Genomic DNA, 25,947 nt, shown 5'->3' with positions numbered 1-25,947 from the left:
GATGCAGATCAGAAAAGTTTTCTGTGCCATTCAGTAAAACACTGGTTATATAGGTAGAGCATGTCATGCAACTAAGATCAGTAGCTGGGTGACATGGTGGTTAATGGTCAGTGCCTCAAACCCGTAAAACACCAGGGCGCCCCAACCTTCAGGTTCTCTGTCATAGCTTCAAAATAACAGGTTGCGCTGGTTTGGAAGTAGGAATCTCTTTCTATTTAGTTTAAGGGGTAGTGCGAAGTAAAATACAGTGACCACTTTCAAAGTAATTGCAAATACAAGTATTTTATAGTATAATGACTTAACCTAAATGCATCATAATTTCCAGTATTATCTCTATAAATATTCATCCCTAAAGTGGAATCAAATATCTTCACATCTTTAAAAACATATTTTTTAAATAAGACGCATACTGCATGGAAATGTGACCATATTTGACCATTCTAAAAACATTTTTATAATAAACATGGAGATCAAACATTTTCCTATTTAAAGCAATAAACTGTCAAATTAAAGTAAACCAGATTTTTACACAGTAGGAAAGTGTCAATCAAAAAAGTAGGTCAGGCAGGTTTTATCCTCACTTCCAGGTCTGCTTTTACTGTTGTGTCTTCAGCATGACGGAGCCAGTCATTTGTATGAAGATGTTTTTTGCGATTATGATTGTATAAACCTCTGGTGTTGCAATAAATGTTTATGTATAACAGGAATGCCCAGCTGCTGAAAAGCACTGTGTCTGTAAACTAATCAAACTCATTACTGTATGTAAAGTGATGCAATTTCATTGTAAACAATAGCCAGGGGCTTTTACTGTGAAAAGAACAGAAAAATTACCCGAAAGTGTGCAGTTGGAGCTTCAGCCTGCTTGTTTGCTCCTTCTGTCTGACTCACAGTGCGGGTCAGAGCTCCCACGAGCTTCAGTCCAGGCCAGAAGACAGTAACTCCAGTATCCATGAGGTCATTCCCCTGCCACAAGCCCTTAGAGGAGAAACAGCCTTTATGAGTCTTCGTCTTCATCACTAAAACACGCAACCCACACTAAAGACCCACATGCTGAATGAGCGCTGCACACACACACACGCACACTGAGGAAAGCTGAGAGCTGTCAGGAAATGTCCAGCATGGTTACCTCCTCTTCTGCGGTTTAAAACTTTGATTCCCCCCAATAACATGAATGATCTGCAGCCATTGGTTTTACCACACACACACACACACACACACACACACACACACACACACACAGACACACTGATACCAGAGTAGGCCAAACATTATTAAAGATGTATGGCTTACTTAAGAAAATTAGACATGTTATTATTAAATCAGATGATCCATGTAGGCCTGATACCAGGGTGAGGAACAAGGCTGTGCTACTGCTCTATAGATGAGACCATTTATATTCCAAATATGATATCGCATAGAGCATAGAAAGCCAATAGGTCAGCTAGCAGCCACTGTAAACAGAGAATGTCACACGACGAGGCCGCCAACGTCGCAAATAATTTTTTTATTTGAGGTAACGTAAAATGTTTTCTCCTTGCTGTCATTGTGCCGTACTTCCACTTTACCGATGCAACTGATTAAGACAGTCGTAAAAGCAGCGGGACAGAAAGTCTGCAGATCAGCGGTTTTATGTGGCTCACTAATATTAGAATTTATTCCATTATGTCATTCAAACAGCTGCAGCGCTGGACAAATCTGCGTCGATCTTGATTTTTTATCCAGCATTTTATCCAGCACGTTCTCTCCCCCAAAAAATTGCAAAGTAATGCTGATGTGTGCTACAAAGTAGTGGGAGAGATTTTACAGATAGTACTACGAGTAAACATCCTGCAATCAAAGTCTGAAGTATAACAGCAAAATTACTTAAATATCAAAAGTAGATGTAGTCATTCTGTGAAAAAAAAAACATTATCAAATTGTTAATAGTGATGCAACAATGTGTGAACGCCAATTATATTCCCAATCTAGGCTGAGGTCCCCTCCGAAGGATCACAAGCGGTCCAGAGATAATTAATAATGATGGGAAAGAAGGAAAAATAAAGTTCAGCTTCATAAATCTGTATTTTATTTTAGTTTATTCACATCATTACATCTAAATACATACATGTACACACAGAAATGCATCCAGTTACAATCCCAGTACAGTTGATAGTGCAACAAATAAACATCTAGAAAGCCAGGATATTTACTTTCTTTTGTAAAATAATGGATAAACTGGCCTCTTAGGGCCTCGAACAGTTAATTACATGTAATCACGGGAGACTTTTAGAGGGGAAATCTCTCTCTGATGGAGCTGCTAATAACTCATCAGAAGGTTAAAGACCACTGGTTTCATATTCATAGATTTTTAAAATATTTTATATGGCTTATTTCATACATAACTATAGCTGTAGCATAGATGTAGATGACAACAAAGTCACACCCTCTTAAATGTGGTGGTGTTGAAGTATAAAGTAGGGTAAACGTAGCTTAAGAAAATCTACTTTCTGATGTAGGGGAGACTGGGGATGGTTGTAACACTTTTTGTCTCAGCTCCTATAACTTGCAGAATGTTTGTAGTAGGGCGCTCAAATTTTGACACAAAGTACCCTCATTTGTCTTCTACAAATAGCAATGTTCTCAAATTCTCCAACTGTATCACAGAATTCATTATTTGATGTCAAATGCAAGGAGTGCCATTGTTACAACCAACCCCACTACCAGGGTATGTTGTAAAACAACCTGGGGTCAATTGTAACATTAAAATTGAAAAAAATAAAAACTGAGACCATCCCACAAAAATTGCATCTATATGGGTTTATTGTTCATGTGCCAACACTAAAGCATCTTCCTGTGCTTCACTAAGAAACTAATGTCGGCTAGTGATCAGAACGTCGCTGGTTCAAATCCCAGCTCCGGGCTGAGCTGAGCTGCATGTCGAAGTGACCTTGAGCAAGATACTGAACCCCAAATTGCTCCTGATGTGCGGTTTGCACCTTGCATGGCGGCCTCTGCCATCAGTGAGGACCCTGCAATGAGCTGGCAACTTGTCCAGGGAGTACCCTGCCCTCACCCCGAGACAGCTGGGATTGGCTCCAGCAAAAAAAAACCCCCAACCCCATAAAAGGGATTAAGCGGTAACAAATAATGGATGGACGGATGATGGCTAAATGAAGAACAGTGTCAGTGGTGTGGATCCTAACGTTAGAACAGCTTTCTTAAATAAAATGTTGTGATAATACCTATGAATGTTATACAGATTAAAATGGAAACCTTCAGCAGGAGGTCAGAAGTAGCTCATAATCCACGTAAAATCCCCGGAAGATGTTTGTCTGTCTTATATGATAAAACATGAACCTGAGTGTGTGTATCTGCCCGTGTTATCCGTATAATCAGAGGGATCAGAGTCACAGTGGTGACAGATGTATGAAGGTTTTCCAGGGGTGCAGTTTTTCGTGGGCCTAGAACTTGCAATTTACACTTTTCTTTGGGTTTGGAATTTGCTGTGCATCTAAGACTTTTTGGCTGCTGTGATTGTTCTCTGAGGTTTTGATTTCTTGCAGTACCTGCTCAGTGTCACACGGCAGATGGAGTAGTCTTTGGCAACTCACCTCATTGTTTTACCCGGCCTCACTTCATCTGATGCAACTTTAAGTACATGTGAAGGATGTAGGATAGAGAAAATATGTGACTTGTGATTCAGGATTGGTTGTAACATTTTCTTATAAGGTGTTTCAACCATTCCCACCCCTGTCAGCCATTGTTAAGATAGCTATATCAGTAGGGTTGTTTGAAATTAGCATTGATGAAATGACTCACGTTTTACATAAGAACCTACTCTTTAAACTAAAACAAGTTACCTAATTCAAATGTCAACAGTATCAGTACTAAATAGTAAATATACTAAATATAGACTTGGTCCAAAAAATTACTTTGTTACCTGTAAAATCTGCACACTTCTTCTCACAGCCATGCAAATGAGGAAGGAAGTGGTTATACATGAAACTGATGACATGACTCTTATGTTATCCCTTATTGGTGAAAGTGATGCTGTTACAACTATCCCTTTGTTACAACCATCCCCGGTCTCCCCTACTAATGACTACTGTTACTTTCCAACACTGGGATAACCCATATTTCAAACCCTTAGTAAACCATTAAAGTTACATAATGGAGATCTTTTTTACATGAAGTGTTACTAAAACCTTTAAAAATGCCATTGTTGGTGCACTGTTACATATCTTGTGTCGTTATTACCAACTTCCTCCTTCTCTTCTTCTTTGTGTGTTTCCAGGTCTGTCAGGAGAGAAGGGAGAGAGGGGAAATCCAGGTGTTGGGAGTCAAGGACCTCGGGGACCACCCGGACCTCCAGGTAAGACACAGAGCAACATGTGCACAGTCCTGAGGGCGCTTGATTAGCTGGATCACCTGAATCCACACTCTCTTCTCAATGTTAAAATAACATTTTAGGATGCTGTAGCTCCTTTAAAATATGATAATTTAGTAACATTCTGTATCCGAACATTTGTTTTTCCTGGCCAGGCTGCAGCTTGCTATGTGGAATCTTCTCCTTTGTGTTTCAAATAGCCTAACAATAGAGAAGCACAGAGACTTGATGTGTTTTGGAGCTGCTTTACACTCCGAAGAGAAAAGCAAGCAGACGTTTTTTGGACCATGAATATAATTCTCTGTATTGATTTCCCCGCGCTCTGTGTGGAGTTTGAGGTGTGTGTTGTGAAAACCTGTCAGTGCCGGGATTTTCTGTTTGCTGTTGTGCGATCAATACTCACGGAACAAGCTGACAAAACTCCCTGGAAACTTCTCTGTGATCAGAAAAATCTGAAAATGTCAATGTATGAGAAAGGAAATCTGTTCCGAGAGAGAGGTATAGAGAGGTTTGTGTCTTCATCCGCCGTGCTTCTCTGGAATATTTGTGGCATGATAATTTTAGCACTTGGCACATGGCTCCCCCCTGAAAATATTGATTTCATATTTCTGCTGACTGCTGGAGTGAGTCCTGATGGAGCTGTCTCTCTTATGTAAACACAAAACAGAAGCCTTTGGCTTAATTTCAGCTAAGAACCATGTTATTTCTGCTCCTGTCCTCAGGACATTCACTATCTTGTCCCTCATCCAGAAATCGCAATCATGTTATTTCTGTCGTGTTGTCGCAGCAGCAGAGGGGGATTTAGAGATTGAACAGGTGATAGTGCAGTCACGGGTTTCACATTTTCAGTTTATTTTCCTTCCTTCTCTTTCTTCTCTTATCCCTTCTCACCAGGTGTCACACTGCCGGTCTCCTTTAATCGAATGTTTATTGATGGCTGATTTTGTGTACTCGCCAAGCTTTAACACAGACTCTTCCTCCATCCTCAGGCCTGCCGGGTGAAGGACGGACAGGCAGCCAGGGCCCCCCTGGTCGGCCTGGTAACCCAGGAACACAGGGGAGATCGGGTAATCCAGGTAACTCTGGACCACCTGGCCCACCAGGATACTGTGACCAGAACTCCTGTATGGGGTACAACGTGGGAGGTAATCATCATCCAACTGCTATTTAAGCATTGGTAACAATTTACTTTAACCTCCCATTTTTAGCATTTATAAGCAGTGTACTTTCATTTGATTAATGGTTTATAACACACCATAGTGTATAGTGTTTCCAACAACGTTCAAACCAGAGAAATCCACAAGTTTACTCAAGGCAACATGCGTTTCCTTTTTAAAGGTACCTCGTCTGTAAACATTTGGGCCTGAGTCCCGGCAGATAGATTTTCATCAGCTGTGTTGGTTGTTACAACTCACACCATGTTTATCTGCCCCAAACAGCCAGATAACTTTACTGTACATTAGTACCGTAAGCTAATGTTAGTGAGAAACGGCACACACCAGTTCAGACACTTACCAGTCAATCTGGTGACTACATTATGGTTTGTTATAAACATCTAATAAATGTTATTATACTGTTTAAGTAGTGTTATTGATTATTTAGATTTCTTTTAATGAAAACTGTACCGATCAGAGTCGATTGTTTGGCCGCAGCGCTGAGTGTGGCCAAACACGCACACACATTCTCACACCAGGTTAGAGTTAAAAGATGCCTATAGCATACAGGAGACCAGTTTGAGGGAACAGAGGTAAAAACATGGAGTGAAACTAAAGTCGAAGGACACGAGCAGACTGCCATTATTTATTCACCAACCAAACTTGTCAAGGACAAGATGAGTTTGGAAAGAAAATGAAAGAAATGTGATGCTCATCAAACAACCGCATCAAATGTCAAATTCAAAATATGAAGAAACACTCCTGCTCTTGAGTTAAATGTCAGAATAGCAGAGAGAGCAGATTTTATTTCTAAAAACTGGTTTAAAAATAAAAAGTTTAGGCTTCCTGTACAATTTTGTCATTATTTATATTTTTTCAGCTTCCAAAATGGTGCCTGATCAAAAGAGCTAAAGGGCCACCGCTGTAGACAAATGAGCACAAAAGCACACATGCAGGACGGGTTCTGGCATTTGAAACAAAAATAATATTTTGACTGGAACATTTTCCCAAACGTAGTCAAACATATCCAGACTTTACAAAAAACATGCTCTGCTGTTTATTCAGACCTTACTTGTCCTGATTTGTCTGAAACTTAACATTTACTTCATGCTGCATTAGAGCAGCCGTCAGCGTCACTACCAAATCATTAATTCGGGCGTTTGTTTTATTTTTCATTTTTGCAAATGTATTGACACCAACATCTTAAACAGTCTGCCCACTCTTTCCACCTTATAAACCATCTTTTATGCATATAAAACAGCGAGATATTGTTTTCACAGTGACAGCCGGCTCTCAGATAGTTATTGTTCTCATAAAGCTCTCAGAGAATTGGAGAGTAATCTGGCTTTTATGGTTGTTCCACTGTGAAGTTTTTACATTCATGTCCACACTGATGGATTAAGAAGTTAACTGTGTCACTGACCCGAGCTATTTGTCTGTATTGAGATCTAATAAAATATGCTGTTACACACACACTCACATACTGGATGTCTTTGAATATCCACACCGATGAGGACCTTTGTCTCAGCTCGGCCGTCTCACATCTAACAGCTTCTGACGTGTCGTCTTAATGAAATATCATCCTCTAAAAGTAGCTGATGGATGAGACGTTACTTCATCCATCACCCCAGATTTATTTTATATAAAAGGGTTCCAGTCAGAATATTTCTTTTTTATTTTATGATCTTAGAAGAATCTCAGCTGTTATTCTCAACCATGCGTGGATTAAATGCTGCCTCCCTGACCACTTTAAAGGGGAACTATATTATTAAATACAGTATGTGGAGTGGTATTGTTCCCTTCAGAGCAGCTAGAGTTTGACCATATATTTTTCATTTTCACTTTTACAGGGATAGTTCAGTTGACTGGTATCTTTCCTACAAACCCTGTCCCAGTGTTGCCTTTTTAAAAATAATGTTTCTGTGTGCTGTTTAAAGCTGTATGAACAGTGATATCAGCCTGTTGTAGCTCACTTTGTTGCCTTAGTCTCGTCGGCCTTACTGTCATCAGCTGCGTAAATGATAAGTTTCAAATTACTTTAAAGACCCCAGCTGTGACTAAACAACTAAATTAAAATATGTAGAGGTTTTCACAACTTAAAAAAGAAGATGATAAAACAGGTAAATTACAGTTTGAAGTTCAATTAATTATCCTTCATAAGTTGCAGTTACCTTATTTTATTATTATTATTTTTTTTATTAAAAAGAGGCTGCCACTTCCCATTTATGATCATAAATCACAAATGTTATCCTACTCTGTTTTACTGGGAAAAAAGTTTCTGTTCATATTAAAGGTCTTATTTTTGAAAAAATAACTCTTTAAGGTATACTTTAGCCTGAATCCCCTTCAAATGAGTATTTGTTGAGCAATATGTGGTAAAACGCTGCAGTTATGGTGGTTAAAAAATGGCCGACCTCACATCGTTAGATTCAGTGTGACTCACATGGCATGTTTCTCTTGGTGTCCTCTTGTTGTGCTACTGTTTTCTGTGTTATGTATCTTTATTTGTTCTTTCTCATGTACCGAAAGAGAAACAGAGATCTGACACATTTTTCCTCTCTCAGACATTTTATTTGGATGTCTTAATATGTATTTGAAGTGAATTTATTGTAAGAATTCCCAACACTCATTTTTTTAACATCTGAACCACAACCTTACAGCTGGCAAAGTTCTGTCAGTGGTGTTTGGAGGTTTAACTCTTTGGTGTTGTTGGGTTTTCCCTCCTGATACGAGGTAACATCTTCTCTCTTCCTGTGTTTCCCCTCCCTCTGTCTCTGCCTGTTTTTGACTGAAGTTCAACAGGACTATGGGAATGAATACTGAGGAGCATTCGCCAACCGTCCTCCTCCTCTCCTCCTCTTCCTCCTCGACTCAACTCGCTCCACCCCTCCCTCTGTGCCCTGTATATGAGACTAGAAACTGAGGAAATTGATAAATTATTCCTTCAAGGCCTCCATATTTCTCAGATGAATAATTACTCCTGCCCCTGGTGTTTAACCTCTAATCCCTGCAGCAGTTGATTTTAAATTTTGTTTCTCCAGAGACCTTCTTTGAACAAATTACTCTTGCAACCAACACTTCACTTGTTCATGATCTGATTAGGATAAAAAAAAAAAAAATCTAGCAGCCGAAAATCTTTATTTACACATTTTAAGTTAAAAACAACTTGACTCCATAATAGAGGTGATTTAAGGTAACTTTTGTGCCCTCAGTTTGGTCTGGTGTACAGTTTTAAAAACACACCAGATTTTCAGTCTTCATGCACATGATGCTGTGTTGATTCCTTACGAGTAGGAACTGGACTAATTTCAGTGAACTTTCTTGATAGAATTGGATCGAAAATCTGGCTGTGTCATCATCTCACAGTCTGAAAGACAAGAATATATTAGCTTACCTTCCCATGAGACCAAACAAAACCCTGCAACACTGCCGCGGTGTTCACTGCTACTGATCCCAGTGCCATCTGTCAACAAATACTCGAGTACACAATGCTTTACTGCAGCATCCTCCTCCGCTTCCAGCTTAAATCTCCTCAATGCTAATCTCATTTTTTCCAAAGCTTGATGAATCAGCTAAATGGTGATGGGATGCTTTGGTGCATTTGGCTGCTTCCATCACTGCAAAACAAATATCTGTACATTTCATACACTGTACACTGGGCAGAACATCTCATCTTTTAACCCTAATGTGAGTCGGACTTGATCTTTTTATTTCAGATCTGGGAAATGGAGTGCTGCAGAAATGAGTCCTAAAACCGGGAAATAAGTTAGCATTTTTGCACTTCTGGTTCCCTCATCTTGAAGTCACTGGACTTTTACGGGTTTTCAGTTAGATGCCTGAACTAGGTCTGTGGTTAATAGGTAAATAGGTACATAGAGAATTTGTTTTACATCTCAGAATACGTCAGTTAATACACAACAACGTAAGGTGTCTTTAAAAGTCGATTGCTGATAAGTGGCTAAATAAGACTACAAAGATGTCAGAGACACCCAACATGGTGAGTCATCTACTCACTGGTCCATCTTTAGAGGTGGACTTCAGTTGCAAACTATTCTAACCCTAACTTTTCAATTTGTAGTAAAGTATGTAAAGTAGGAAATTAGTGGTAGTGATGTTGAAGTCATGCTACAGCAATGTGGCTCATAAGAACATGAGCATTTTACTTTACTGGCAATTGCATTTATAATTCAATTATCATAAAAGTGGCAAGATTATCTTGCTGAACAAATCTTGTAAGTATCATGAATTTGTTTTAGCCACAGACCTTTATTTCAGCAATAATCCAAAATCTACTTGAAAAATCTTTTTCTTGTCTAGGGAACCAGGGTGATGCTAACTTCCAGGTTAGCCTACAAAGATATTTCATACCTGCAGCACTCCGTAAGGGGTAGAAACCAGATTTTTTTTTAGAAACCAGATTTTTTAACTAACCCACCGGAGGTCCACATCTGCTTGTGCAACTCCTGTTTCGCTCTTTTCGCAACCCTTTAATTCTGCGCTGCCTCCTTATTGCTTTTAATAGGTGGCATTTTAGGTGGTTGTAGTCGCAAAGTCAGCCTTAACTTTGCTTCGCGCTGGTGGTGGTTTTATGTTCGCTGCGGTGATCCAGAAACATTCACTCAAACTGACCCTGAATATTCCCAACACTCCAGTCCAACCCCTGCCCCATGGCGGCTACCAGCCCTACAACCCTGCTGCAGTGGCTTACAACAACGACCAAGGAGGTGAAGACGAGGAGGAGGAGGAGGGAGAGGAAGAGCAGGACCCCTACTACCGTGGTTACCCCCCTCAGTACTACCCCCAACAGCCCTCCCAGCTGGCCCACAGCTACCACGGTTACCGCTCGGGCCCCACCCACTCTGAGGACACGGAGCTGAGGTCGCCAGGCGTCGCCAGGAGGTTTCCGCGTGATGTCGTCGTCGTCATGGAGGAGAGTAAGGAGGGAGGACTTTAGAGGAAGGATGGACTCACCTAAAGTGCTTGAGCCCTGCACGTCAAAACACACACACTGATACACACACGTGGAAACAAATCAGACACTGACATGCACACACACACACACACACACACACACACACACACACACACATCGTCCCCATCTGAAACTGTGGTGAGAGCCCCCCTCCCTGCGTATCAGGTGGTTTACTCCACCAGGTGAAACAATGTAAATAGCCCTGTGGACTCTTGTACGATATCTCTGTAAAAGGGGGGTCCGAAAAGTGCCTGATCTATGTTAGCATCGTCCAGTGGTAATGTAAAGGTAAGACCTGTTTCTCTCATCTCACAGCTGATTTCAGGACTGAACCCTTGTTTTCATGTGATGCTGCATGTCTCCTTTGAGCCAAACGTTGAGTGTGTAACTGGACACGTGCATCTTGTTTTAGTTGTGTGTAACTAACAAGATTACCTTACAGTTCAAATCGAGGACGATGAGCCGGCAACATTTGTACAGGCTGCTTTTTATAATGATGAATCACGATTCCCCCGCCTTTATTTCAGAGAGTAAAGGAATATTGAAATGTTTTTGAGGAAATTTCTCCATACAGTTTTGTGTTTGCTTCTTTTTCCAACTACTATTTGAGCAGATGGATCAAATTTCTGTTAAGTTAAATTTTACCTTAGCACTGTGCAACACAATCAAAATGTTTTACTTTTTAAATGTATTGTTTTTTATTCAGAGAAAATCTGGCTGCCATCACATTTTTGTCCCGTGATTTTTCATTCTGTCGCTTTAAAGATGGACCAGAGGCCTGAACTATGAAGCAGGATTTTGGGTCAGCAAGGTAATTTCAGAGTTATGTTGCATTCAGTTCAGTATTTCCGACCTCCAATCTAAATGGGTCCCAGTGCGTTTGCCGGGAACAAATGGACGCCCACAGCAAATGGATGCTGCTACAGCAGCTGATTTCACAAATTAGGGCACTTAAAAAAACGACAGGAGACGTCTGCTCCTACTGAATGGAAAGATTTCTATCAAGTATAGATCAGCTGAATGGAAATGATTATGTCAACTACAGTTTTTACTTCACGTTTCACTACACAAACAATACATAAAGGAAGAAGTGAGGAAAAGTCAATCGTTCACTGTGTCTGAGTCTGAGTAACTTGTGCTACACAACTAACCTGCTCCGGAGCAGAATAACGTGTATACAAGCACCGCCTTCTGACCAATCAGTTCTCTGGAAAATTAAGTTATCATCAGTGTAAGACCTTTTAACACTGTGGGGCTCTCAGCTGAAAAAATATAGCCAAGCGTGTCATCTGTGCCATAAATATACAACTAAACCACACAATTCTTTTGATGAAATACAGAAATGTAATTCTATTCACATCTACTCCTGCCCTAATGCTGGGGCGGGGACATTATAAATCTGTTAATTTACATGTTCACACAGCAGACAAACATTTTGTCAGCTGTCCTTCTCCAGCTGTATTCGGCAGCTGCAGCTGTGTTGCTTTGAGCCTGGATTATGTTGTTAAACTTCTTCCTCTATTTGTCTAATAGTTTGCTCTTCTTTAATATTCTTCTCTGCTGCCAGTAGACTTGTCCGTGTCTGTGATTGGCTCCTCTTAAATGAATGTGCTCATGGCTAGATGCTGAAAAAACCTGGGATGACTTATCCACCTTTGTAGCATCACTTAGCATGATTGCAGTTGCCAGATAGCAAAAGATTTCCTGGTATGTTGAACTTGCTTTGTAGTGCAGGCCTCTGGTGAGTTAAGAAGACAAATCTGTTGTTTGTGTCTTATGTTGCTGCCACAGTTTGTTTTATTGTTCTTATGCAAAGTCGGGGCTGCTCACTGTGGTTTGCTCACTGGTTGACCTCTGACCTTCCTGGAATGAGACCTGGATCCAGTTAATATTCCAAACAGTCAGCTGCCTATCAGTTAAACCAATAAGGACTGAATCACACGTGTAAACTGAACCCCTCCTGCACTGCAGTCTGAAAAAACAAGCACTAAAGTAACTACGAGTTAAGCTGTGAGCCGGCCCTGGATTATTTGAGAGTTAAACTTGAACAGTCTTAATAAGGAATGTGTCTCACCACTACGCCCCTTAGTTCAATATGAACTTATTTATTTTATATTTTGTTTGCTTTTATAACCAATAAATCTGTAATGAGACTATAAAAGTGTGTTTTAGGTCATTTGTTGAACTAAAACGACATGAAACAGTCAAACTTTAACTGGATCTTACAACATTTATATAAAAAAACACTACTTGACGAGGACAGGTTTATTAGATTGTTTATTAGCCTATTTTACAATGGAACAGAATTGATGTACACTTTAACAACACTGTGGAACTTTGCAACACACTGACAAGACAAGAGGCTCAGGATTTCCTGACCAAAGTTAACATTTTCTACTGAAACCACATGGATGGCCTGAATGTTGTCACTGTAACTCATGAATTTGTTTCACTATGGAGCCTCAAACCTTCAAAGGGCACGATCTGCTAGAGCAGATGTCTTATTTTAATGGGCCAGATCTGATCATTTCATGGTTGTATAATCAAACAGAAAACCTCCAGAATCTGATTTTGTCTAAACAGAGTGGAGCCACATAGCAGACCGGAATTATCCAACAGCTTGAGATGTTACTGTCAATAATGTGTACAGAGCAGCACAGAGTTGGTGTCAGTGCCTTGGCCTGGATTTGCACACAATCTGACAATCTTTTTTTGTGATGTTTCATCTGAATAAAGAAATTCAGCATTCAAAACGGACAACATCTCAGAGCAAATCCTATAAAAATGCCATTGTACATTCTTAACGAGGAACCTGTTGCTTTCAGTGTAGCGTTAATGTGATAGACTCTCGGCTCTGGTCGTGTCGGGCAGCCTCCTTTTCATTTCATTTTGTAGTCTTCGGGTCTGTGGGGAAAACAGAAGACAAAACATTAGTATGAGGAGGCATAAAAGTCTGGAAAAGAACCAAAAACAACATAGAGAGGACAGATGAAAGAAGACAGATGAGAAACCAGAAAGATTTTATCGTTGTTGCACCAAATCCACGTTTTTGTGTTTTTTTGCTCTCTTTCATTTTGAGCAGCAGACAGATATTATCGGACCGCGCTGCCTTGGTTTTGATACAAAGTGCAGAAAATGTTATCATCAATTGTAATAGCTCTGCTATCAACTACAGCAGCATGTTTGTGTTGTTGATTTTCTGTCTGAGTCCTGTGTGTGTGTGTACGTGCGTGCATGCGTGCGTGTGTGAGAGAGAAAGTAGGTGGGAGTGCCACATATCCAATAATAATCTTTTGCCTCAGCTCCAAGGTTTTCTGAGAGAATATTAACTATGTGTTTAATAAAGGGCAACGATTGAATCGCCCTCCATGACCTCAACCCCATCTCCCCTGACACACACACACATACACACACATATTTGATGAGTTAAATGAGTAAGACGGAGCGTGAGTGAATATTAACTAGGCTAAGGCCCTGTCGCTTAAATAAACCAGGATTAGGTTGACCTTGGCGACCACACAGTGACAGGCCTGAGCACACTCGCTGATTGGCTGAGGAGATTGGACCAGTAAACAAGGAGAAGTGGCTCATTTATCACCGCGGACTCTGACAGCAAAGCCGATCGTAATACAGACATGTTGTACGTGTGTGTAGTAAACGCACATGCAGAGGACAGTAACTGAATGAAAATGGCCTTCCAATCAGAGCCTGCTGTGTTTCCACTATATTCAGACCAAATGTGGGTTATGTTTTGTTCAAATGTGTTTCAAGTACCAGATGGAGGGTTGACTACATCAGAGTCATTGAAATGCTCTCTGGATTGTATTAAAGCACTACTTGTAGGTTTAAAGGGTCAGTCCACCCAAATTTCCAACATACATTATCTCAATTGCCCGTGTGGTAACTAGCTACGTAGATTTGGTTTTAGTTGCCGAGGTTTGAGAGTCCCTGAGTTTCTGCCGCCACCACACTATGACACAACACTGTCATAAGCCCTATTTGCACGGGACTAGTATTACCTGGGGACCTCCAGTAATTCTCTGCCTTTTTCCCGGTCAAGATTTATGGAGGCTGCGTTCGCAATTATGAATCAAAGTTTTGACACCATTTTGGGTGCAAATTCAGGAGGCTCATCAGAAGAGCTAAATCTCGAAAGATGATTAGATAGATTACATGCATGGCAGCATGCGGTAAGGAACATTTTTTCTATCTTTCAACAGGCTCACCAGTTAATATTATATAAAAATATCCATATCTAATCGTTGTGCTGCTCCAACGACAGCTCTGGTGAGATCGATCCGTGGGATAATGTCAGTAAATTCGAGTTAAAACACAGACTTCGTTTATCCCGTGCGAATGCGCAGCACGAAACACAGACGTGGTGGGGTAATTTCTAAATCACATGAGGTCCCCAGGTCCTAGTTCCGTGCGAATAGGGCTATAGTGTGATATAATAACTGAGACTCCATGTATTTAAAGTTGTGCCACTGTTGATGATTTTGAATGTAGTTTTCCTCCATTGCACTGGTGTGAAGGCAAACATTTCAGAGGTTGAGATCTGGACAAATGAAACAAAAACTATTTTCATGGCTGGATACCTCTAGTTATAAATATTGGAATGAAATGACTAATAGACTTACGCTGTGATGTACCGCTAACAACACACATTCAGGCAGACAACTGACAAAATAGGCAAACTTGTTTATTGCCGTCGTCCTTTTCAGTTGTCACTGCATCGTGTAGAGACGTATAGTTAAATACGGCGATCCAACTTGTCTGATGTTTCTGCTGTGTTTTATTTCATGTATCTATCCACCCATGAAACCTCTGACTTATTGCTAGATTGGGGTAAACTCAAGCTGTGATTTTCTTTAGTCCTTGGCCAGACATTTTCCAAACCAAATACACACATGGGAGAAGTTATCCTTTCTAGCACATTTAACTTGCAAAAGTCTGTTTTCCATTTTTTCCTACACCTAAGTTTTTTTTGTGTGACCTAAACCTGACCAAACTGCAAAAGAAAACTGAAAACAAAGGGAAAATAATAAGTGAACTTGGTGTAGAAAAAAATAAGTAGGTATGACTCTGTGTTTAACCCTTTCAGGCAACAGTTTTATTTGGACTCCATTTTCGGTCAGTTGCAATGATGTAGCAACATTAATTACGATGCTGTAGCAACAACACCAACACGGTGATATCATATCAATAAATCATTCCACCTGTATAGTAATAACTATAACCAAGAAGAAACTCATAAAAGTTGGATGATTGCATTTCACAGTAGTCTTGTTCACAAGGTAGTTACTGTGAAACAGAAACAACCTGACAAGTTAAAGTAACAAGGCCATTGTATTAAACTGTGATGCTACCACAAGCAAGCAACAAGCACAAGTTTTCTATTCACCAATTCATCAACTATGAGCTCAACAATAAAAACGAAGAAGTGGGTGATTCACCCCTGCGACTGCGGATAAGGAGGAGCAACCCTGACCTGGATAAACACCAATAGGACAGACGGATAGATGGATTGATGGACGGTTGGGCTGGTGCTGAGCAGGTGGAGATGAAAATGCTCTCAGTTAACCTGTCAGGAGGATGTTTACTACAGGTGAGGCCAGAGAGACGCAGCAGGATGACATTATCTTGACGGCAAACCCCGGGGTCACAATGTCAGTCTAATCTCCAAACGGAAAATACTACACTCAAAAAGCCATGAATATGATTATACTGAATAACAGATCTCTCACACACGCACTCACACACACTCACACGCACACACACACACACACCACGGAGAAACCTAGTATGTCCCAAACAGGCAGGAAGTGGTGCAGAACAGCTGACTTTCCACACGTGTTTGTGACATATTAACATTTGTATCAGCGGTTTGGCGCAAGTGAAGTCTTTGCTGCTGACACACATCTACAGAGTTTAAAGCCGGGTTATACTGCAGTGCACTTCAGTGTCAGTGTTGATGGCGTAACACTCAATGGCCTTAATTTACAACGGCTTTCAAGGAAACTCTCAAGGCGCTCTAGCATGTAAGCATCGAAGCTAAACACAGCAATAACCACACAACACTTTTATATACAGTAAATAAAAATGTCAACTTCTGGAAATAAAGGTCATATATTTAAGCTCTAGGGCTGAAAGCTGTATCAGAACTCACACAGCAGCAGTATCATGTGAGTTTTTAACCACAGAGTGTATTTCGATGAATCAAGTGGCCGCTCGTTCTCTGTTACAGCCACATATGTTTGTAGTTACAATGGAAAAACGCTGCGTCTTATTTGTTCCTGCACGAGTGAGAAGCGTTGGAGTCGAACTGGCCACAAAGACTGGGGCTGGCAAAGCTTTCTGAATTGGATCTGTTCATGCATACGTTGCTTAGTGAGACCACGAAAAATAACACAGGACTGCACTGTTCACCGCTGACAACGTCTGGGCAGGGCGGGGAGGCAATATGTGACTATTCAATCCCCCCCCGTCCTCATTAACATAAAGATTGCACTGCGCTGGTTCACGGCCACCCACCGTGCTTCTCCTCTAAAAGTCAAGGTCGGCAGTTTGTTGCTACCTTCGCCATCTGCCTTGGATTTTATTTTGTGCATATATTTTATTGATTTTTATAGTTTCTATTCTACAAGAGTCAAAGATACAAATGGGAGGAGAAGAGGGGCAATGCTCTCTACAGTAACAGCACATTTATGGGTTCGGCCATTGGTACTTTCACTCTCACAAGCATGCTCAATAAAATCTATTCTAAGGAAATTTATATCACTGGTACAGGCAGGGTAGTGTATAAAATATGTATGTGATATCATTTTCAATATACAATATAAATGTTATTTTATTTTTTTCTCCACAACCATCTGGCCCCAGGTTGAGAACCATAAAAATCCAGAAAGAGCCCTCCATATCTGAACGAAGGTTTAAGAGGACCCTTTTGTCATACATTTTTAAAACAGGGCTTCTTTTGAATGTGAAATACAAAAAACCACACATTCATTTTTGACAGCTTCCTGTAGTCATTTCAGGTAGTTGGTATACGAGATGTAGCGTAAGTTCTAAGATCAACATCTCCCCCTTCTGGCTGTTCTTCATCAGCACAAGACACAAAAATATGACTGTGTGTGCATGTTGTTATGGTGTAAAGATCCTCAAAGGACAAAAAGATGAGGAAATGATTCTCAGGTGACGTACCTTTAACTGTTTGACCATTAAAAAAAGCCATTTGAAGGTTGAAGTCTGGGGTTTGCCTTACCATATCAGTTAGAAAGCTTATTGCACTCAACTGAATACCAATAGTGCTTAATAGCAAGCATGCGATTATGTGTATTTTCTCTGCAGGAAATGTATTATGTTGCATTTCACCTTGTAGCATCTGAAACACAAATACTGAAAAAACCTCAGAGAATACTGCTCAACAGCAGCGGTCAGGGATGTCAGCATTTTTATATCATCACACTGCACAATCTACTCACCTCTCGCATCACTTTACTGCAGAAACCCACCATACGGCATTGACAGAGAGACTGGAGTTTTTTTAAAAGTAACCTCACTCCTTCGCTTCTTCCATCACCAGCTTCAGAAAAAACTAATTCTGTCCAATTCAGAATGTTGCTGGTTCAGACTTTTTTAAACCAGGTTAACCTTTTCTGGATGCAGTCTGAGAAGTAGTGTACGATCCGTTGCTTTCTACTGTTCCCTGCTTTTCAGACGCATTCAATGACTTTGAACACGACACACAACCACACAAAGGCAAACTAGACCACTGGCAATTATTTTTAATATTATAGAATATAATCGCTAATTTTGGTGTAAAAATGGTTCAATACATTAGATGCTGCATTCATCTCCTCCCATCTGTGTTTGTGTTTATATTCAATGACATGTGCATGTGCAGCACTGTGTGTGAAGACGTTGTCTGCATTTATGCTGCCGCCGGTGTGTATTTGACAACAGACTGTTTGTACATACGGTGTCCACAGCCTGGGGAAGGCGTCGATCTCCTCCTGCGTGTACTCGCTGAGCTTCCTGGGGATTTCTCTGGGCTGAGGCAGCTCCTCCGTCAGGTTGGCTTGGATGTCTTCTGGCAGCTCCTGGTGAGGGGTGGGCAGAGGACACATTGAAATTGAAAAATGTCGGCAGGAGTAGGAATTCAAAGAGAAAAGAAGGAAATGAGAGAGGACAAGGAACTGAGAGGAGGTGACATGAAAAAGAAGGTGAGAATAAAGAAGAAAGTACCATTTAAACCCCTTAAAGCAGCTCAAGACTTCAATCTCCAGTGTAGGCAGTTATTCTCATTAATATGCATTACAGGTGGGTGTGGGCCTGCAGATCATTTAAAGGAGTGGGCATACAGTTCAGACTAAAATAGTGATCAGAAAACAGCAAACTTTCGAAAAAACTACACGGCATTAACTCTGTTGGTGGATGTAAGTCAGGACCAGAATAAAAGACAAGTATCTGACTGTCCTTGCTTTAAATTTAAACACCTCATACATTACATTACAGGTCAAAACCCAAAGACCCAAAGTAATGTTCTGTTGCATGGATACAAATTACATCCAGTTAATATTTTGGCAGGCCGCCCAGGTCAATTAACAGTCAAGTACTATATTTTCTTTTTTTTTTTTTTCAAATCATTTCAGAAGCTATGTGTCGCTGGTAGTTCTCGCCAACATCATCTAACAGTATCATAATTTAATGCTGCCAAATGCCAAAAGTGTTGTCTGTGAACTCCAGAGAGCATAATTCAGTGCAGTAATGAGGCAGCGCAAGTTTTCTCTTTTGAATCAATAAGTAAGAGGGGACAAGTTGGTCGCCTCCAACTCCTGAGAGAAATATCTGGATATGTGCTGCATTTATGCTCCACTACGGTTACCAGCTGGTCACTATTTGTGTGTCTGCTGTGTGGTGAGAGTGAATCAAAACATTTAAGATAAAAGCTGAAAGAAACTTAATTGCCCAATTATATACACACAGTCATTTAACCCATTGTTGATATATAAAATTGACCAAAACAGATTAAAGTTATACAGACTGGAGAGGGGCTGAAGCACCCTCACAACCAGTGGGGAAACAAAACAGCACTAGGGCTGCAACAAATGATCGTTGTCCTTCTCAATTAATCTGCGGTTCATTTTCTCGATTAATCATTTAGTCTGTAAATTCTCACAAAATTGTAAGAGATGCTCCCATTTTCTCAAAACCCAAACTGACATCTTCAAATTGCTTATTTTTGTTCCACCACCAGTCCAAAACACAAAGACCGGAACAAGTCAATGTTTGAAACTTTTGCTTATAAAGTGACCAAAGCGATTAAGCAATTATCAAAATAGTTTGTTACTGATTTTCTTCCAATCGACTTAGTGATCATTGACTAATTGTTGCTGCTCTAAATCACACAAATCAGCTGAGAAAAATGCGGGTGAATAAAGTTAACAATCATGGTAAACAACACTGATGAATTAATAATAAAAAATAATTGATAAATTAAAGTAATTAATTGCTATTAGATTTAAAAGTACCCTGAATAAATGATGGTGAAAACTGCCTCATTCTTTTGTGTCAGTATCTGCAAATTGATATCAGTGCACCCTTCTCATAGGGCGTCATCTGCTTCCGATCATCCTCAATAAGCCTGGATGATTAAGGTGTCTGTCTGGAGACTCATCAAATCAGAGGATGAGGAGAAAACGTGACTTACGTCATCAGCAAAGATGTGTAATCGCTGCATCATGGTGCGTCGGTGCAGATTCCTTGGCAGCATGCCGTAAACCGCCAACTTCACGATCTGGTGAAGAGGAGCACATGGAAAGTTGACATGTTATTTCTTGTTTTAAAAACCTCACGTACTTTTTCCCATATTTTTCAAACTATGACTATCTCAACATGAGGCCAGTTGCACAAATTCGACTTGGAGAGAGTTACTGGACTGAGACACCGGAGAGAAATATTGGAGAGAGATGTTGGACAGAGGCAGCGCTGACAAATCATTCATCTGTCCAATTCTATTTCTCCCTCTTTGCGGGCCAACCCTCCAAACCTCATTTTAACTAAACCACCATCAGGACACACGTCTGTGGTCACCAGCTGGACCGCAGCCTGCAGCAGCACCGAGCCAACAGCTGAGTAAATGTCTCTCCTGGTATTGCAAACTACATATTGGAAACCAACACAGGTTGTCCCCCTACACGAGAAGAGCAGTTTGACGGTATTTTTATTAACCTACAATGAGCAATGGACAAAGAACAAACGCTGCTGTATAGCTCTCATGTTAAATGAGTCTGAACAGCAACGTTGCTGTTGTGCAACACAGAATTAATCCCGAGCTGAATAGCTCAGTTTTCAGATTACACTCCCCGTGTTCCTCCAGATAGTCTGAATGGGATTTATGCAAGTTGTGCAACATGGATCGAGATCGGGACAATGAAGCACTAGACAATGACCGGATGTAACAACAAACAAATATGGAAGTTGTTAAAAAGATCTCAGCACAATTCATGTAAAGACTTAAAGGATGAGTTAACCCAAAAATGAAAATATAGAAATCAAAACATAAAAAAGACAACTAATATGTCTCCATGTTAGCCTAATCCAAGTCTCTTGAAGCCCAAATTGTTTCAAAAATATGTTATTTACACCCATTTTAATGCATTTTGTGTTTGTGTTTTATTGTTTTCTTTTACCATTTCAATTCAGTTAAATCCAAGGAGCTTCATTGGCATTGAAAACAGACAACAAAAATGAAATAAATATCCTCATCTGTGGTAAGAACAAACCTAACACACTGCCACATGTTCATGGATATTAGCATCTTGAGCCCACTGTGAGATGTCAATCCAATTATTAATAAATAAATAAAAGTAAATGGCACCAAAACTAAACTACATTCCTTCAGTTGAAGGGATAAAGCTGCCTTGTGTTATTTAGGGCTGCAGAATATGGTTCAAAAAATCATACCGTTTTTATTTTGACAGATATTGTGCGAATGATCATTTTTGCATCACAATTGTTATTTCACTGCAAAACTACTACAATGATGATGTGTCATTTGTAGGGGGTTTGCACCAAACAAACAAGTTTTTTCTTACATTTGGAGAACAAGATTCATTGGCTAGAGCGTCTCTGCAGCGCTGCAGTACTGTTATTATGCTGTTCCGTCACACGTTTTACGTTTAACAGAAAATCAATTCATCCAATAGCCCTAATTTCATTGTATTTAAAAGCTGCATAACCTTCTTAAACATCTGCAGCCAAGAAGAGTAAATACATTTGTTAGAGACTTTTTTAGGCACGGATTAATATACATTTGGTGTTCTGTTGAGAATCTACAGTGTCCATGTTCATCATACTGGAGAGACATGTCAACCAATTAATTTAATAGTTCTAAGACAACAATGGAAGACTATGACACAGAAGAATAAGATGAATCAGGCTTTGGCAATGCAGGAAACACTCATTACTGTTTTCAGTCTTTTCATATTTGACAATAGGAAAAATACACACTATCTCTAGATTTATCCTTAGGCCTCATGAGTTGTTGTTTCTCTCTCATTCATGTAATTTCTCACAGAAGTCCTGTGGTTTGTCAAGTTTAGTATGTAGGTCACATCAAGTTCTGAATGTAATTATCAGTGTGTGTGTGTAACAAAGTGAAGACTCCTTTACCCTGAAACCATGAATATGCAACACGACCAAAACCCCGGGAATTATCCTTGAACTGACAAACTCGTATTGAGTTTCAGGATGCACCAAACATCACCAGCACAAATCCACTGCTGCTTAATCCCTGCTCTCTGCACTTCACATTAATATGCACAAGCAGCACATGTGAAAGAAGGGATAAATGTCAAGCCATGAAACACCTTCTCTGTGGCAGACATAGAAATTAGAATAATCTCAAAGAATGTGGGTTAAATCACACATACAGCACAATAACACTCCATGAGGTATGTGGCAGTGGAATATATCGGAGATAATAGAATTTGCTCTTAATAAGGATGAATATATATATCCAATGTGTATATTGATTGATGACACTTACAGCCTTTGGGTCTTTGTGGTGCAGCTGGGCCGCTGTGACTTGTTTGAATCCACCTGGATACCTTTGGGGGAAAAAGACAAGCTCAGTCCAACATACTAAATGGAGTATTTTGGCCTTCTACCAAAATCTCTCAGACGATATGAGACCACAGAGCTCTGCTATGAAATGCATACACCAGACATGTCAAGGAGTAATATCTTCTACTATATAATTACATCAAAGAGTGCTCTACTTTTTTATTGCTAATTCTCATTAAATACTTTTTCTCTTAACCTTTTGAACTCTGAAACAGACATAGTCAGTCAGTGCCTACATGAGTATTTTTTGCTTAATGTGATATCATTTCTTGGAGTATTTTAAAGTGCTTCATATGTTACCAATCAGATGCTGTTGTGGGCAACATGTGGGCAGCACATTTATAAATGAGTTTATCTTAGCAGCAATTTGACAGAAAAATAACTGATACCGACAATCAGGAAAATGCTGCGCATCAACCCCCTCATGATCGCTCAGGCCGATGATTGGTCTATCCCTAACCATAACAATCTATTCTTTCAATCTCTGTCTGACAACTATCAGCTGCTGCTTCTTTACTCTCCCCTCCCACCACTTACTCACGGGAGGGGACTGACTTTTCATAGGGTTAAACACAGGAACAAGATTAGCAAGTTATAGTTTAAAGTTCCTTATTATGAGACAGCCTTAGAGAAATACCAACCACAATATCTATTGCACATGCATAAACTCTTATACGGGAGAAACAGTATTATTTATACCGACCACTTCCAATACAAACACTTTAATGTCACAAATCTGTGAGTACAGAATTTAAAAAAGCAACAAAACTCTAGTAGTCTAGTCACCAGAGCCATTTCCTCCAATATGAATGTGACACTGAGACATGCTGTTCCTGAAACATTTTTGGAGTTACTGACAGGCAGCGAAGAGCAAAGGCGTATTGGAAACACCGAAAAAAAATCCAAGTGTGTCATCTGTATGCACTTACCCCGAGTGTGATGAGTAGACCTTCTGCTCCCATTTGTTTCCAGAGAAAGCTATTTGTTTGGTGTTTATAACTACCACATGGTCCCCACAGTCACCTGCAAAGGTGTAAAAATTAGGAAAAGGAATACTTTAATTTAATTTAACAGAGAGACATAAAAGTCATACATACATCAGACACAGATGGTAATGATAATACCAAAAACATCAGCTAGTTTGCTAGACCAACAAAGACAATGAAGTATTTAGAGTTTATCCTTTACTGCCATCATGTGGTCGATCCATGTCACAACAACTTAAACTTAGGGTGGGTTGTGGTTTCATAATAGAACAAGGTCGAACACTGATTTACATGCATCTTAAATGTTGTTTTAATTTAGAAAGTTACTCGTGAATTTATATGTGCTTGTTTGTGACAGATTGGACTCACTCATTGCATGATAGATAGGCTTGTGTTTCCCCTGTAACCTAACGGAACACATGGTCGCGATCTTCCCAGGAGGCTGCATTCTGGCATCGATCACGAACCAGGAGCGAGCAAAGGTCGCCCATTGCTAAAAGAGGAAAGACAGAAATAATAGGTTGAATAAACTGTGTGGCATGGGATTATCACAGGTTTAATAGTGTGACAAACAACAGACACACAAGGCATTTTTCACTGAAGATGTTTTGACATCTCAGCAGGAAAGGCACAGGTGCAGATATTGAAATTAATTATGTCTGGATTCCATTTACATTCAGATTCAGGGTCCTTGTTTTGTCTACGCTAGTTAGCTGTCACACTGTCAAGACTTGTTAATACAAAAGACACTTTGTTAATGTTTTTCAGAACATTTATTATTTATATTATTCAGAACACCTGTGCTTCTTCTTTAATGACTAGTCAAAATGTCTGCTGTAAAAAGGCATTGTTTCTAGTTTGAAGCCATTTATTATACAAACAGAGCATTTCAGAATACAGAAATGTATGATGCATTTCAAAATGTATAATGTTGACGTATTCTTCCTGTAACAAATTGATGACTCCATAGCTGACACAATGAATACGCAGTTAAAACTCAACCAAACCAAATAAACCCCAATGAATTATCTAAGTGCACAAAATACCATCATTACCATCATATATCACTGCTGGTCAGGGTTAAGTATCATAAGAGAGAGAGAGAGAGTGTGTGTGTGTATTTGATAATGTGTGAAAGGTTTTAAGATCCATAACTAAAAGCTGCAGTGTTTCCTCTACATTTATTCAGGAGTGGTAGTAGACACCTGCAGTAAACACATTACCACCACAGCTAGACAGAATAGGAAACTGACCGTTATAATCTAGATGTCAGAACAAAAAAACGTGTGTAGAAGTAGCCCTTTATTCACGAATATTTAACAATACTAATGCTGCAAACCACGTTTACCACTAGCGCCAAAATTAAGATATGGGATGAATGTGGAATAAATACCAAAACATGATCCTATGCCATAACTGCTTCAGAACAATAACAGAGGAAACATCAATAAGCAAAACTGTTCTCATTATTTACATTAAGCATCTTAAAAACTATCATGTGGATGTCTCAAAATAAAAGGTGGGAGAATACTTTCAGGGCTAAAAAAAATAAATAAATACAAATAAAAACTCCTTTAACCTTAAAGATAAAAGATTTCATCTTCTGCACAATGTCCATACTTTAATCTTTAGGGCAACGCTCACACACCCACAGGTTTTGTAATTAATGTATTCTACAATTCTGATAAGTAATTGCCTGCCACGGATTATCTAAAACAGTGCTTCAAGCGTGTATAATTTGACATGGTGGTCTCACGACGTTGTTTTAACATTAACTTGGGCTGCCAAGAAATAATATTGGACTCGTGGGAATTTCCCTAACTGCTGAGAGCAGTCCACTTGTTATAATGTGTTTAAACGATATAACGTTAATAATATCCATACACACCATGGCTAGCTCGTTAGCGTCGCTTGTTAGCTAGCAGCCCATTTGAGAGTGATGTCCTGTCTTAACGTTACAGTAACCGGCACACACTTAACGGTCACATTATGAGATTTAAAAAAAAAAAGACAATGTAATGTATAATGTGTGTCGTTACCTGGGCAGATCTGGAGAAACTTGACATTTCTACGACACTACTGTGCTAGCACATCCTCAAAATATTTGACCCTCAACGTGAGTGACGGTCCGCTTGGTAATTCTACTCGGTTGAAACAAGATTTGAGACTTAATTTTTCCAATGTTTATCTTTATCGAAGTCATACGGCAAAACGTTCCTATATTTTATATATTTTCACGCTAACGTTAAGTGTCGGTACATATCAATGATAACCTTTCAATAAATCAAGAATTATAATCTCAGCATGTATTTATTTATTTATTTATCTGTTGAGTGTTAG

The 25,947-nt window shown here is 39.7% G+C and overlaps 2 protein-coding genes across 3 annotated transcripts in view; one reads left to right on the top strand and one right to left on the bottom strand.

Annotated features, from left to right (window-relative positions):
• col14a1a (collagen, type XIV, alpha 1a) overlaps positions 1-12,653 on the top strand; it is a 143,733-nt gene extending 131,080 nt beyond the window's left edge. The window contains exons 46-48 of one of the 2 annotated variants that reach the window (XM_030393551.1): positions 4,274-4,351; positions 5,356-5,511; positions 8,315-12,653. In XM_030393551.1, coding sequence (XP_030249411.1) covers positions 4,274-4,351; positions 5,356-5,511; positions 8,315-8,343 — 263 coding nt within the window. In that variant the 3' untranslated portion in view covers positions 8,344-12,653. Of the gene's footprint in view, positions 1-4,273; positions 4,352-5,355; positions 5,544-8,314 lie in introns of both variants that reach the window. The other variant, XM_030393552.1, reaches the window with a different exon arrangement.
• Positions 12,654-12,752: 99 nt separating this feature from the next.
• Positions 12,753-25,771, bottom strand: mrpl13 (mitochondrial ribosomal protein L13). The gene is made up of 7 exons (XM_030393564.1): positions 25,647-25,771; positions 23,977-24,100; positions 23,551-23,644; positions 22,545-22,605; positions 20,205-20,291; positions 18,473-18,594; positions 12,753-13,396 (listed from the first exon to the last, which is right to left on the bottom strand). Exons 1-7 carry the CDS (start codon positions 25,671-25,673, stop codon positions 13,372-13,374), a joined length of 540 nt encoding a protein of 179 aa, XP_030249424.1. The 5' UTR covers positions 25,674-25,771; the 3' UTR covers positions 12,753-13,371.
• Between the last annotated feature and the right edge of the window lie 176 nt (positions 25,772-25,947).

The sequence above is a fragment of the Sparus aurata genome, chromosome 17 (assembly GCF_900880675.1).
Source record: "Sparus aurata chromosome 17, fSpaAur1.1, whole genome shotgun sequence".
Classification (NCBI taxonomy): domain Eukaryota; kingdom Metazoa; phylum Chordata; class Actinopteri; order Spariformes; family Sparidae; genus Sparus; species Sparus aurata.
Note: the sequence above shows the minus strand (reverse complement) of the source record. Positions and strands in the feature narration are given on the sequence as shown.